Below are 15685 nucleotides of genomic sequence, written 5' to 3'. Positions count from 1 at the left end.
TCCTTTTTTTCCTTTGCTTTTTTTTAATTTATGCAAATCTTCAGATCCCTCAGCCCCTTCCTTTACTGACCTGAGATTCCATGTCTCATTTTGCTGCGTCCCGATGAAAGACATGATGTCAAAGTAGCTGTGGATCATGAACTGCTGTGGTAACTGACACAGGCTGAACTGTTTGACGCCAACCAAGACGACACGGACCCCTGGTTTATCTGTTGCTGCCCTGAGGGGGTTTTGTGGGGGGCTGGGTGGGAATACTCTTATTGTTATTTTTAATAAAAAATAAATAAAATAAATAAACTAAATAAATAGTTGGCAGAACACAAAACCACAAAAAAAACCAACAAACTACAAAAAAAACTGTAACCAAAGTTGCTGTCTCGTTTACAGTGAATTTGGGAAAGGGGGTGTGAACTTGGCCCAGCCTCTTTGGGGAGGGGGTGGGGGGTGGGGCACCTCTGGTTCATATTTGGAGTCTGAGCAGACTGAGAGAGATGCAGCAGTGATGTGTCGTCTGAAATGGCTGCTCCTCTCACGCCACCACAACGTCCTTCTCATCGGACAAGAGCAGACGTCATAGAGAGGGGAGGTCCAGGCAGTAGATTGTAGTCATTTTTTTGTACAGTGCTTATTACAGCTGTACCCTTTCTGTAACACTGTTTCACATTGAGATGATGATGATGATAATGATGATGACGATGATAATAATGATGATGATGACTCGATAGGTTTTAAAAGTGGGGGAAAAAACAAGAAGTTTTTAATGGTGAAGAGAAGAAAAAAGCTTAAAGGCTTTTCCCCCAAAGGATCGAGACCCTACAACACCCTTACCTCCTCTCTAAAAAAAAAAACCCTTGATTGTATGAATTGACCCTTATAAAAAAGAAATCACCTCTTAGGACTGGTTTTCAACTTAAGATGCAGCGTAGGCTGTGGTGTAAATAAGATGTTGTACATTACACTTTCTCTCTCTCTTCTCTTCCCACTCCCCTTCTCTCTGGCTCTCTTTCTCTTGCTCTTTGTCACATTCTTATGCTACTTCTCACTGTTTTTATCTATGAAGAATGGACATCCACACTTGAGTTGGGTTCATTGCATCAGAAACTCTGTAGGTATGTTAACAGACCCCCCCTCCGGCTTCTCACCACTGCTCCTTCTTAGAACAGCAGACACAGCTGAAATATTTTAATTTCATCTTGTGGTACAACAAAATAAACTCTAGATGAAGAAACACAGAAATTTGAGATTTTTTTTCTCTCTCTCTCTATCTCCAGTGATATGGATTCTGCATATTTGTATTTCAGACTATGTAGCTAAAAACTTAATGTAAATTCCTTTTCCCCCCCTTTTTGGCTCAATGAATATCATTTATTCAGTATGAAATCTTTATACTATATGTTCCATGTGGTAAGAATAAATGTACATTAAATCTTCGTAAGATGTTTGTGATTGTTTTATTTATTTTTTTGCCACTGGCTTAGTGTTTCAACCCAGAGTGGAGTATTTTTGTATTACTTTCAATTAACCAGCTCCCTTCACATTTCATACTTAATGGAATAATTATCTTGCCTTAATTAATTTCCCTAATCTTCTGATGCACTTCGTTTGGTATCTGAGGTATTTTGAAAATGTGAGGTGTGGCAGTTGACCACGGATGATGCTGCAGTTTCCTCTCTTTACATCAGTTATGTTAGAGAGAAAAGAAAAGGAACATATCACACACTTTGGGTGAAATACCATGACCAAATCAGTACTCAACAAGTGGTTAGAGCATGGCAGAGAACTGTTGGTTTTCATACAGAAGCATTTTTGCTCTTGAGGTCAGAATTGCAGAGCATGCCAAAGGGAACAGCAGGAACAGGTCAATTGAACATAGGGTTATGCTGATGAGCATGGGCCAGTTTAATGTGCCCAACACTGGATATGTTGACCATCCAGCTCCCTCTACTGGCAATTGCCCAGGAGGAACATGCAGAGTAGCTTTCTCATAGATTATGGTAAAATGGTCATTGACTTTAAGAGCATGCAGCATGTAATTAGTTGGTGCTTGGAATGAATGATTCTAGAATGAATATATTGGGGAATATATCGGGTAATACAAAAAATAAGGTAAAGCGGACCTGATTAATGGAAACATTTCTGTTCTATAAGAGGCTAGACTTTTATTTTGATCTTCCCCGTTTAGCTGACCCGGAAGAGAACAAAAAGGCAATCGCGGATGTTTTGAGTAGACCGTGGTCAAATAATTGAAATACATGCGCGAATAATAGTTTGAAACATTGTAGGCTTATTTATGGTGTAACGTTAAATGGAAATGTGTCAATGGAAAGTCATAAAATATGTATCTTGCCACCCTACGGTACTGTCTTTAGTTTAACAGGAAGCTCAACGAATATAATTCTACTTCATCGTAAGGGTAGGCTAGTATAGTTTGTAGTGTTTTCAGAAGAAAGTGGACAATTGACTGAATCATCAAATTATGTGGGATGGATAAGGTATCTTTACCTATTTACACCCATAATTAAACGAGTTTGAAATGTAACAAATGACTATGGGCATGCCCTGTATTCTGCGATTCGCCGTCACAACCAGACTGCTGTCTCTGCTACTGCAGGTAAGTAAAGCTCAGTTAAGTCTGGAAAATAGAGAACTAGCATCATGTATAATATGTGGGGGAGGAATCAATTGAATGGCCATGTCTTTGTTGTGCCGTCCCTGTACAAAATGCTCTGCTTGCCGATTACCCAGAAGTGATCGACACACCAAAGATTGTAAGCAGCGCTCTCGTTTATACGGCTGTGGTTTGTGTGGGAAGAGATCGCCATCTTGTGGCGTCTTGTGGATCTACAGTATATCTGTAGCTATTTGACGTTTGTGAGATTTTGACATTTCTGTTTTACTGTTTTAAACAATGTAAAACGTTTTTTCAAACTAACTTTTATCTTTGTTTAGGCATTACTGAATACTGCCATACCAGATCATAAAGCAGATGCTTTCAGTCCTCCTCCAGCAGAGAATCCTCTCTTTCTGGACCCCATCACCGAAGTGCTGTTTGGGGGCCTGGGACGCTGGGATGCCCAGCACTTCCTCTTCATAGCAGAGCGTGGCTACGTGTTTGAGCACAACTTTGCATTCTTCCCCCTTCTCCCGATGGTCCTGCGATGTGTTGCTGCTGGTTTGCTCTGGCCCCTGAGTGCCTGGCTGACGCTGCATGGGAGGCTGTTGCTGGCCGTAGTCCTGGTGAACAGTGCACTGTTTGTCCTGAGCGCGGCTGCTCTGTATGGCCTCAGCCGCTTGGTTCTCCAAGACCGCCGCCTGAGTCTACTGTCTGCACTCCTCTACTGCCTGACACCTGCAAATGTCTTTCTCATGGCTGCCTATGCGGAAAGCCTCTTTGCTGCACTCACGTTCGGCGGCCTGTGGCTACTGGAGCGGGGGTCAACCATTAAAGGGTGCCTAGTGCTTGGGCTGGCCACTGGCGCGCGGTCGAATGGCTTGGTGAATGCTGGCTTTCTGCTGTACTTGCCCTTGCAGAGAGCACTGTGTCAGGTCCAAAAGCTTAGCAGGGAGACCATGGTGAAGGCGAGGTGTCTGCGCTATGCATGGATTGCCGTTCACTACACGGTCACTGCTGCTGTTGGTGTTTTTGTCATCATTCTGCCTTTTGGTGTCTTTCAGTACTATGGGTATAAAATGTTTTGTGAGCAGCCATCATCAACCCAGGAACCAATATCTCCTATTCTGCTGACCCTTGCCCAGGTCAAAGGCTACAGGGTACCTGATGCAGCCTCTCCTGTGCCTCCCTGGTGCTTGAAACCTCTGCCTCTTCTCTACTCATACATTCAGGATGCCTACTGGGATGTGGGATTTCTGAGATATTTCCAGTTCAAACAGATCCCCAATTTCTTATTAGCCCTACCAATAGTTACTCTAGGCTCACTGGCCGCCTATGTATACGTCAGGGCTGACCAAGAGTATTGCTTGTGGCTAGGCCTCTTCAACAGAGATGCCAAGGAGAAAGAGGAGAAGCCACCCTCTGGATTTTTCAGCAGGAAGGTTTATGTTTACGTCGTCCACGCCACGGTGCTGTTGGTGTCTGGCTTCTTTTGCATGCATGTACAGGTGAGCATCTCACTTGCTGTATGTCTCTCTCTCTCTCATGCTCGCTTTCTCTCTCTCTTTTATTACAAAAGTGAAAGACATTTAATCAGACTTGCCTACAGGTGAACATAATTGATTCATGGGTGAATGAAATGTAGCCATCTCTATAGAATTCTGATATGAGTTGAATACAGTATAAACTGAAGTAAACTTTATACTGTCATGCTATTGATTGACTGCTACTATACTTTTCCCACAGGTTCTTACTCGTTTTCTTGGATCCTCTTCTCCTGTGATGTACTGGATTACTGCTCATTTACTTGTATCCCAAGAACCTTTGCTGATGGAGGACCACAGTTCAGCTTCTGTGAAAGACAAGAAAGAACAGATGCCTATGAATCATTCATTGTTTGGTGTAGTATGGACAAGGCTGCATCAAAATCCTATTACTGAGTTATTGAATCAGTGGGGAGCCTGCTCATTCCAAACCCATTGCATTTTGGGATACTTTCTGTCCTACTGGGTGATTGGCCTTGTTTTACACTGTAACTTTTTGCCATGGACCTAAAAACGTTGCCACTCACTGAATATAAAACACTTAACCAGATGTAGGCAATGGTTTAATGCCACTTTATACGTGTATAATGCAATAAAGGAGAAAAGGTGTCAGCTAGAAAGATTTGTTTTGTATACTGGTGTCAGAGGTTTATTTATTTTGCAATTTTCTTGTTTATTAAAACACTACTATTAATTCACGCCAGGCCTATATATTGACTTTTTGTTCTCAACGATTGTGCAAACAGAGCCTTGTTCTTAAATGGGGCGGCTGCGGCAGAAGCCCTTTCACTACCGTTCAACAATTTCACATGAAAAATCTGCTTGCGTCTGCTTGCAATCCATAAATATCCTTTATCTGTTGTGACGGACCATTTTGCCGTCCTGTGATTGTATTGTGTTGAAATCATAGTCTACGGTTGAAATGAAACGAACAAAGATCCGCTTTAACCCTCTCTGAAACAAATGTATTATCTCCGCGTTCTAGAATTTTGTTCAGTCCACGAACTTATTTTTACATTGCGTTGCCATGACACCAAGGTGCAGGTGCTTGGATTTTGAAAACGTGATAGGAGATAAGCTAAACAGTGTTGTGACCAGTGTGATATTTTTGTGACCGGTGAACTTTATCCTATTCTAGCAAAGCTAAAGGTTTGACAAGTCATTGCCAATTGCCATCGCTTAACTTTACAACAATTCTAGCTAACGTTAAATTAGACAGATTTAATAAAGATGCGACCAATGGTTCTACAGTTAAATGCGACATAACAGAGTAGCCTAGTGCTAGTCTACCTCTGAATTCTGTAATTTTAAAGGAAATGGACCACAACGAATCATCTTACTCACCACGTCGTATTGAGCACAAGTCTCCCGATAACTGTGGACAGCCAGATATTTTCTACACCACCCGTCTATGTAAAAAGGTAAGTCAAAGAATGCTTTGAAAACATTCGGGCCTTTGCCTAACATTTGGCAAATTTAGAATGTTGCTAGGCCTGACTAAATGGACAATTTCTATGCAGTTTCAAACAGACAGTAGGCTATGCCTAAAACAGGCATACTTTACATGGGCCCAGTTGTCCAAAACGTTTAATCTGGATCAGAATGATCCTAATTTGGAAAATCCCATATCTGATCCAGGTAGAAGCTACAAACTTGTCAGTATTACAAAATCTGGATAACCAGAGAAATGGGACTACATAATGTATCACATCATAATTTTGGCCATGTAAGGAATAACAGGTAGGATAGGTGGCATGGGGTTGCTTTAATTGTTCTATGTAAAGAGACAGAAACAGATTCTCTGTTGTGTGCAACTGGAAGAGTGTAAAAAAATGAATAATTTTTTTTGAATAACAACTTATTTTCAGCTTACCCATCCGAGGGGAGACTTCGATCTCACAGACCCCTATGGCTACAAATTAAGCGCTGCCTACAACTGCCTCCATGATCCAAACCTAAAAACCTACTTGTACCGTAAAGATATTCATAAGCATCTCTTGAAGGATGGATTCATTACTAAAGACAACAAAGTAAGAACACCAGTCAATATATCAAAATTGTCATGAACTATTATGTTGTTGATTTATTATGACTTGTTGTCATTTCTTTTATTTGTGAGGTCACATGCAGTTTGAAAGAGTACAACACATACAAGAAATACCTTACAGATCTACAGAGGGAAATGGACCATAGGTTTAAGATGGAGCAGGTTATTTTGTGTTGAGAACACTAGTGTATTAAGTGGACCTATATTGTTCAGATAAATGTATACTCAATAGAAAGGTAAAACGATGTAAAACTTTCAGAGAGAGCTGGTGCGCAAGATACTCATGCTACAGCAGGAGGGCAGGATCTCCTCAGACGTGTCTGTGCCTGACTTCATTGAATGGTTGGTCCTCCATGGTCAGGACTGCGTGCAAAATGACAAGGATAGGTGAGGCTGAGCTTGGGTTGAAACTTTTCTTTTTTTCTAAAGCCATGACGACAAGAGAAACGTAGTATTTACTCACTGCATTTGGATACACTTGCAGGCCTGGACCTGGACCTGGACCAAAGAAGTCACAGAGTTGCGGCAGTAATGTTTTGAAGCTACCGAAATTGAAGACACAAAGCAAGTCACTTACCTTGTCTCACTACAGTGACACCGGAAGTTACTTGTCAGGGAAGGTAATAGATTTTCTGGAAGCTTTTGGTGTTAAGAAAGTAGTTATTCAATCATATATGGAAATTCTCAGTATTTATTATAAATGAAAAGTAAAATAGATCAAGTAGGGACACTGGTTGTTTCTGTTGTATGTAATTGTTACTGTGATAATTGTTGTGATTTATGTTTGTAAAAAACATAAGTTGCTAAGTTTTAAAAGGTAAATTTGCTCTGGTGTTTCCATGAGATCTGCACTCGCCAACAGCAGATCCTCAAAGAGGTGGAGGAGGACGTGCAGAGAGAGCTGAGGCTGGAACGACGCAGGAAGGAGGTCCAGCATCAGCGACAACAGCGGGTGCTGCCCTCACAAGTACTTTAGGCATCAGAGTTTCCAGCTCACTCCTCTACATAATGTTTGCAGCTCACACCCAAAATTACATGTCAGTTAAACCAGACACAACTCTGACCAGCCACCTGTAAAGGCATAACAAAGTAAAATCCTGTTTTTACTGACTCCAATCTCAGATTTACATGAACTAGATTTAAGATTTCAGATTTTCTAGCTACGTATGGCCTTTACGTAACTTAACTATACTTTGGTTTGAACTGGCTTTGATTATTCACAATTTCGCAGAGAAATAAATGGCATCAACCTGATATAGCTGTTCAAGGCAGAGGACTGAGTGGTGCTTTAACCAACATTGGAATTGTATCCCTGAAAGAGGGTAAGGATATAGAATCAGAAATAAAAACCCAGAATCTAAATTCACAAATGATTCATATATGTAGTAGTTATAATATAACTATAACAATAATATTTTCTATTTTTCAAACGGCAGGTGGGGATAGCTTGATGATTAGGCGGCCAACACTTAAAAAACTGGCTCCACCGACACACACAGAGAAGATGTCAAACGATGTAAGCTGGTATGAAACTGAATCATATTCACAGTTATTGTCCATGCATTTCTCAAACTGACATGTGTTTATGAAATGTAATTTAGGCTGCTTGCCCTAAAACTACTGTGACACCAATAGGAGATACTGAGAAAGATACTCCTAGACTCAAACCCAGAGACTTTTCTGGTAAGTGCTGAATTCTTGATCACAGCTTTCCTGTAGTTCTCACAGTTCATCAAATAAGAATATGATTGTTTTTTTGTTTTTATCATGTACAGGTGGTAAAGGTGGTGATTACGGCTACTTGATATTCACCACATTAAGAGCAGGTATCCTCTTTGCATGTATTTCTTTTCAGATAACAGGAAGATTTCGGTCATGGCACCACCAAAGCATGTTCCTCTGGAGACCAATGTTTCATCCAACCCTGGAGGCATTGGTGGAGATTCACGTGATATCGTCACTGTTTCACAACTCAGGTTAAATTTTGCAGACCACTTACAGCTGTAAACTACTACTACAACTACTGTATAATCCAATTATGGACCACACAGTCACTACAATAGTCCTATTTTATCACAAGTTAAATTGGGTTATGTTGTTTCTTTTGTATGCTATGTTGTTATCATTAAGTAGAAATTATTATTGTTGTATTTTTCAGTGAACAGAAGCAGACTGAAGAAAAAGAAGAAATATATGTAAGTACATTGCAGGCAAACTGAACAATGATTGTAGATAATGTTATTCATAGTGTAGTATAGACATGCATTTAGTTTGAGCACTTTATTTAAGTACGGGGAATGTTTTTCTCTGTCTTTTCAATACAGAATCTCATGAAGGAAAACCCTCAAGTAATTACAGATATCGTCACCACGGTGAGGAATGATATGATAGGTGCCATCATCCCAGCCATGCTGCAGTTTATAAATGAGCGTTCACCAGACAAACAAAGCTCCTCTGAGGACACACCAACTGCTCATAATAACCATATCGGTCATGTTGAGGACACCAAACCAGTTGATGGCAGTTTGCAGAATGCCAGTTGTGCATCAGTTCTGATGTCCCCTCAGTCCTCCACTCATTACAGTCAAAAGCTTAAAGAGCCAGACAGTAATAAGATTGAATCACTCCCTGGTGACGAATTTGGCTCACTAAATACCGACCTGTTTAAAAAAGCTGAAAGGGTCATCTGGAAAGCAGTGCATGAAGTGATGAAAACTATGATGTCCTCCTCTGTGGATAAAGTTAAGCCTAAGTCTCACTATACTGCCAATGAGGAGTATTGCCATGATTTGAAATCAACAACCTCCAGCACACATGAAGGATTTTATGATGGTGACAAAGCACTGCCATACAAACAGTCTGTTTCACTAGTGAACCTTCAAACACAGAGGGAGTCTGTGGCCTGTGCAGAGCAGATGTTCATGGATCCAACTGCCAAAAAAACACAGCAGGGAGATGATGGTTGGAACCAGGTCAAAGCCCAGCTCACCAAGCCAAGTCTTTTCTTTAGTGAACACAACTCCTCCGACTCCACACAGAAGAACCTAATCTACTCACAGTTTGTGGAGGACATTCTAGTGAGAGTGTATTCCATTTTTCCCGATGAAAGCGTAGAAGCTGATTCACAGATAGAAACAACCAGCTCACCATCTTCTTCTTCATCATTATCACCATCATCCAGGATGCAGAATGAACGTCCCCCTCTGCAGGCTGAAAAATCCAGTAGCGCACCTGTGTGCAGTGTTTCTGCCGAAGGGGAACACCATGCAGCTCAGAGAAATGCTAGTGCCAGGCCAAAACTCCAAGTCGGACAGACCATTAGACTGTTGTCTGCTAGACCAGTGTCCCCAGCAGACGAAGTGACAGCTGTTGAGACAGAACTGTATGCTGATGAAATGGTCATGGACATTATGGATCAGCTCAAATATGAAGCAGAACAACAGTCCAGAGAAAGTAAACACTCTGAGACGCCAGACTCATTCACTTCGTCTGAAGAATCTGTAGTGATGAGGCAGGACATTGATTTCCCACAGGTCACAGAACGGAATCCCCCATCTTTTTGGACACCAAAAACACAACACCATGAAGCAGTAGAGATTTCTCACCAAATCTTCCTCAGTATCAAAAGTCAACTTGATCAAGGACATTCTGACACTGAGACTAATGTTTCTAAAACCATGGAAAAAGCTGTTCTTTGTGAATTTGTTGATTTGGCCCTGGAGAAGCTTAGCACCATGTGTGAACCAAAGTATTCCATAAGTAAGATTGTTGAAATGTCAGAACACTTTCTAGGGCGTGAGTCATCTCAACCTCAAAAACCGAATGCTTCAGAGAAAGCTTTAGAGATCATGGAAAATGTCAAGATGGAGTTTGAAAAAACAGCTCATCAGCATGTTAAAGCTGTTCTTGAAAAAGGTGTCCTTAGTGATTTTAACTCCTGCAATGTCCATCGCTGTCAATGTACTTCCAGAGAAAATCTGCCTTCATGCCAGAGTTGCTTGAGAGCCATGGGCAACAACCAGACTGAGCTTTCAACCTTAGCTAGTGATATTGTCTTTATTTTGTGGGAGAAGTTGATTGAAACATCTGGTTGTGATACATCTGCTTGGTCTTCTAACAGTGAAACAAAACTGATTAACTTAATCAAAGCAATATCTGAAATATCATCTCTCAACACTAGTGCGACCCATGCAGGTTCAACTACACTAAAGGCTGAATTTGCCATGGATGGAATTAACCATGCTGTTCAGACCAAGGTGAGGCAGTTTCTTGCTCACCAGTCTAAAGGTGGCCAAAGGGCTACGGACAAGGCAACCATAGTAGACAGACCTGTAGATGCCATCATGAATTGCTTCAGAAAACCAGACAACAGTTGTGGGCAAGAGGTTCATGATAGTGTATTATCCACAACCTCAGAAAGTGCATTTCAGCACAGTACAGGACACAACTCCAAACAGACGTACACCACTTCTCAGCTCACATGCTCTTCGAGTCCCATCATCAGCAGTTCAGGGCATGAAAACTTCTCTGAAGCTTTTTCAAAATCAGCCATGTCACTTTTGAGAGACACTTATGGAGAGCAAACAACAGACATGAAGATAAAGAAAGACACCAACATATCCATTGCAGATCCCACCTTTGAAGGTTTGGTAATACAGCCACATGCTAACAACAGAGCTCTGATTGTACAGAGAGTTGTTGTGGAAGAACTATCTCAATGTCAGGCAGGTTCCCTGGAGAGTGAGAGGAACCATCAAAGGTCCACTCAAACTCCACCAACTATAAAGCCACCAGAGGTTGTTTGTCCAGGTTTTTCAGAACAGGTAGACGTTGTGGGCACGGAAAATTTGAAAATTCACGGTAGTCCGATCACTCAGACCAACAACCTAGCCAGACCCTCTCCTGCTGTGTTATACCTTTTCAAGCCCACTTATGAGAAGGTTATTTTCAAAGTGATAATCAAATGCATGCTTGGTTCAGAATTGATCACAAAGCAGAGAGTGCTGTCTTATGAAACACGGATGCTTCAGGACAGGAGGACTCAGAGTGCAGAGTCTTTGAAGGAACGGGTAAAGAACACACAGAGACACAGGATGCTGGAAGCCACACATGCTTTTGGGTCACTCCAGGAAGCTGATTCTGCCATGACAACTAAGTCTGTGAAAGGCCGTCGACCACACAGCGCTGCATCAGACTCCAGAGGTAAGTCTGTCATGTACAGCAGGCTGCAACGGTTAATTTGTCACAAGCATGTATGAGGGGTGGGAATTACAGAGTAACTCATGATATACTATCACAATTCATTGAACTGTGGTGTCAGTTTCACAGAAGTTGACAAATTAAATGAAACAGTGTTTAACAAAGCTCAAGTTCCTTTCAAGTGCCTCTTAAATTAAGAGTGCTGTAATTCCCGTCAGTACATTTTAAAAGCCTATTTTGATGCCGTCTTCTGTCAGTCATAGTGTCATTTCATGACCATTACTACTGTAACAAGAGCACTGGACATGAGGATGGAGGGCAATGGTGCTCTGGAAAACTACAATGATTAGGCAAATATTTTCCTGTACTAAGTCAAATAAATTAGATTCAACTGTTCAAATGCAAAGATAACATAGTATACCGTATAATTTTTGTCCCAGCTCTTGAATTTATGCGGTGTATGATACTAAACTAAAGCTGTAGCCACTGAAGTAGAGATGTTACCATGTACCATATTAGGGAGTATGTGATGAAATGACAGATGATATTGAATAGAATGTGAAGTATTGGGAAGAGTACAGTGTTATGGATATAAATAACAACAACTACTACAACAAAACCAAACAAATAAGAAAGACACTGGAAATCATATAAATTATGTTTATGTTTCTTAGCACACACTTTTGTACATAGTGACTTAAAAATAACAATAACAATTCCATTAGCATTAAAATGAATAGTTTACAGGAAAGTCAAATATATGACACAAATATTAAAATAAAAAATAGCAAATCATAATAACTATAACCATAAACATACACAAACCATAACTCCATAAAGAATATTAATTAATTGCAAAGTAAAAAGATTTTGAAAAATCCCCAAACTATTGCTAAAACGGATACTACTCACTTACTGTAAATATATGAGAGTGAGGAAAGCAGGGTGTTTTTAGATTTCACTTTGAGAAAATGTGTAGGAAAAGTGAGGAGGAATTGCATTTAAGCATTGTGGCCAAATAAAGATATATTTTAGAATGAACAATTAATAGAATGGCCAGACACCAGCCAGTTTGACATCACTGTGCCCCCATTATTGCATCATGTACACATAAAGAGACTCAAAGAGAATATATCTGCTACATGGAGGCAAGCCTCTGTGATCCAAGGTAGGGCATAGTTTGTGGAAAATTTAAATGTGTTTAGAATAGTGTATATCTATTGATTATTATATAAATTATTCAATAAATACTCATAATAACATATTACAAATGAATAATTAACTTTCCCATTTTAATCCATACTATATGCATTCTATTTGTTCAGTTGCACATTATATCCTTAAATAGATTTCTTAAGTTGAGGTTTGTATTATTTCATCTCGATGGACAAAAACATAAAATATTTAAGGTATCTGTTATGTTGAACAAGATGAACCAAATAAACTCTCAGATAATACACAAAATGAGTTTGTAGTTTAAACTGCTATTTATGACTTGAAATATCAGTGCAATGCAGCGCAGTGAAATGCAGTAAATACCTGTACGATCCATTAAAAATCCTTTCCCATTTTCTTCTGCAGAAGTGAAACAAACTTCTAGATCCAGGGGTAGCACTGCACTTAATGGATTGTCCTTAAGCCAGGACCATCATAGCCAGAGCAAACTCTGGAGAGCTCAGACACAGACCATTTCTGCATCAAGAGCATCCTTGAATCACCCAGATATGTTTTGGAAAAACTTTCAAAAAGCTCAGACAACCTTGAACCCGGTCACTGATGGCTCTGGTAAAGGGCCCAGTGCTGTAAAGGCCAATGCTCTTCGACAGTGGGGGAATGCAGACAAAGTCAAATGCCCTTTGTCACCCCAAAGCACTGACAGGCCCACCCCACCACTGTTAGCAGAAGCTATCAAGGACATTGTGGCTAACTTGTTGGTCAACATCTATTTTGATAGACCTGATACTCCTAGTGGTGCTTCCAGTCCTATTTCTGATCCAGCTTCACTAAATCTTCTTGACAGTGTGCTTCTGCAGATAGAGCGATATCATCAACTGGATGAAGTGGGTGCTGATCAGCTCTCCTCCTTACACATTGACACACAGGAGGTTGCCAGGTCTGTCTATCGAGACTTGGTCAATTACAGTGGAAGCTGTGAAAACTTGCATTGTGCCATTTCTGCCTGTGAGGATCGCATAGTGGAAAGGATTGCAAGCTCACTGGTCAAATTGTTGTCCAGGAGTATCCAGAACACATATCACCTCAGTCGTGATAACTTGAGCAGCACAGCCTCCACTCGACTGAGCTCCTTAGCCTCTACTCGCTTTAGCTCTGCAGCATCCTGGATTACTGAGGAAGCAGGCACAATTTCTGGGGACATTACACTTAGATCTGTAGACCTAATAGAGCAATCAAGTTCATGTTCCTTAGAGATGGCAGAAAACCTAATGGATGCAGTTATGGTTGAGCTCTACACTGACCCAGAAATGTTTGGCACCCCACAGCCAGACAACCTGAACTGGCCCCAGCTCTCTCTGGCTGAACTTAATCAAGCAGCAACAGAGGTCTACAAACAGATGTTGGAACAATGTGGCTCAGTGGAGAACCTTCAAAGTGCTCTGAGGTCCAGGGAGAAAGAAGTGGTCACCAAAATGGCTGTCGCAATCGCATCTCAAACCTACAGGCTAATCTCTTTGAATGAATCAAGTGACACTCCTTTACCGGATCAGACCTCTCATCTCAATGATTCCTTATCCATAGGCAGTTCTCCACAGCAGTCTGGCCAGTGTTTTATTTTTTACCAGACAGTATGGGACATCATCTCAACACTTTTGCTTGAACTGTGTAAAAAAAAAACACACGCACAGCATCTTACCCCAAAACTCTTTCTTAGGTCACTGAACACACTCTCAGAGTGTCCCGGAGTGAAAATAATTAATGATAAAAAACAGTGTGACATCTCCAACTATTACAATGTTGTTGCACGGATTGCGCTTGGGGCACGAATAAAACTCAGTGAAGATCCTGACTACTGGAGTATCCTGGAGACTTTGTTGACTGCCAAAGATGAGGCTGCAGCTGGGAGAGTTGTGACCACTATTGTTGAAGAAATATTGAAATTTGCATCACATCCATTTGATGTCATACCAGTTCTAGAAAACCAGCATACCTCAGATGTTTGTAGTCTGCGTGCTGGCATGCCATGTTCAGCTTCAGACAACCCAAGCAGAGATATGACTCCAGTATCACCTGATAGTGTAACCAAGGGGACACCTTGCCAGTCAAGCACAGTTGGCTCAAAGAAAGTGACGTTCATGCCTTTTGCACAAGTTGATTACTACAGTAAATCACAGGCTCCACCCAAAATGGGGTCTGAGATGTCTGATGAAGCACCCAGCCCACACCTGAGAGGCAGAAGAGTGATAAGTGTTAAAGTAAAGAAGGTAAGGTAATATGATTTATCTCTTATATTCATAATGATAACAATCATTTGAATATTGAACCTATTTGTCTTTGTGCCCCTAAAGCATTCTAAGAAAGGTAGACCTGCAAGACCAAGGAGGCAGAAAAATAATGTGGATAACGAGCAGACAAGTAAACAAATATTATTCAGTTCAATCTCTGATTTTTTGTTCCATGAAAAACCTGTAATTTAAACCTGTAGCCCACATAAAAACATTGTTAACCTGTATGGGCATCTTATTTGTAAGTCTGGTTAATTCTAGGCTGTGTATGACTAAAAGATAATGACTACATTTAAGTCTGCATGTCATGAGCACAGTACTGTTCTGATTGATGAGTATTCTGACGAAATCTGAAAAAAAATATTATAACTATATATCTTTTGTTCTCAGACAATGAAACACAGGTGAAGAGTCTTGGATCGTTCCTCTCAAAATTCTTTCACTAAAAAAACGTGGTGTAGCGTAACAGCCAAACTGAACACGAGACTTCAATAAAGTTCAGCAGCAGCAGCAGTTGCCTTTCCAGTTTCCAGTTTGTTAGAAAGACATCCCTAGACAATGTTATTTAGTAAATCACCAGCATTATAGGCCATGGACCATAGGGGACTACCTTGCACCATTTTTTGAAGGGCAGGTGCGTTCGATCTTTCAGCGATACGCAGATCTGGCTGAACCTGAGCGTTTAGCCAGATCTGCGCAGCGCTGATTTTATGGAATGTGCACACTGATTTGACGATATTAGACCAGGAAGCCTTGGAATTTTCTTCCTACAGATACAGCTCTTGTTGTAACCTCTCTGTATACTTTTAAAGTTTACAATACT

The 15685-nt window shown here is 40.8% G+C and overlaps 2 protein-coding genes across 4 annotated transcripts in view; both read left to right on the top strand.

The window, feature by feature from the left end:
* arid1aa (AT-rich interaction domain 1Aa) overlaps positions 1-1430 on the top strand; it is a 37597-nt gene extending 36167 nt beyond the window's left edge. For all 3 annotated transcript variants that reach the window (XM_076280556.1, XM_076280557.1, XM_076280555.1), the window contains exon 20: positions 1-1430. This exon is cut by the window's left edge and continues 2136 nt beyond it. The gene's annotated coding sequence lies outside the window, so the exon portion shown is untranslated.
* Positions 1431-2193: 763 nt separating this feature from the next.
* On the top strand, positions 2194-4854 carry pigv (phosphatidylinositol glycan anchor biosynthesis, class V). Its single transcript, XM_076279484.1, has 3 exons — positions 2194-2611; positions 2950-4119; positions 4358-4854. Exons 1-3 carry the CDS (start codon positions 2543-2545, stop codon positions 4664-4666), a joined length of 1548 nt encoding a protein of 515 aa, XP_076135599.1. The 5' UTR covers positions 2194-2542; the 3' UTR covers positions 4667-4854.
* Positions 4855-15685: the final 10831 nt, after the last annotated feature.

Source organism: Alosa pseudoharengus, unplaced genomic scaffold (genome assembly GCF_046254945.1).
Source record: "Alosa pseudoharengus isolate Yale_2024_CS ecotype anadromous, Long Island Sound unplaced genomic scaffold, YU_APseudo_1.1 YU_APseudo_1.1_scf_12, whole genome shotgun sequence".
NCBI lineage: Eukaryota > Metazoa > Chordata > Actinopteri > Clupeiformes > Clupeidae > Alosa > Alosa pseudoharengus.
This window is presented reverse-complemented; position numbering and strand designations above follow the sequence as displayed.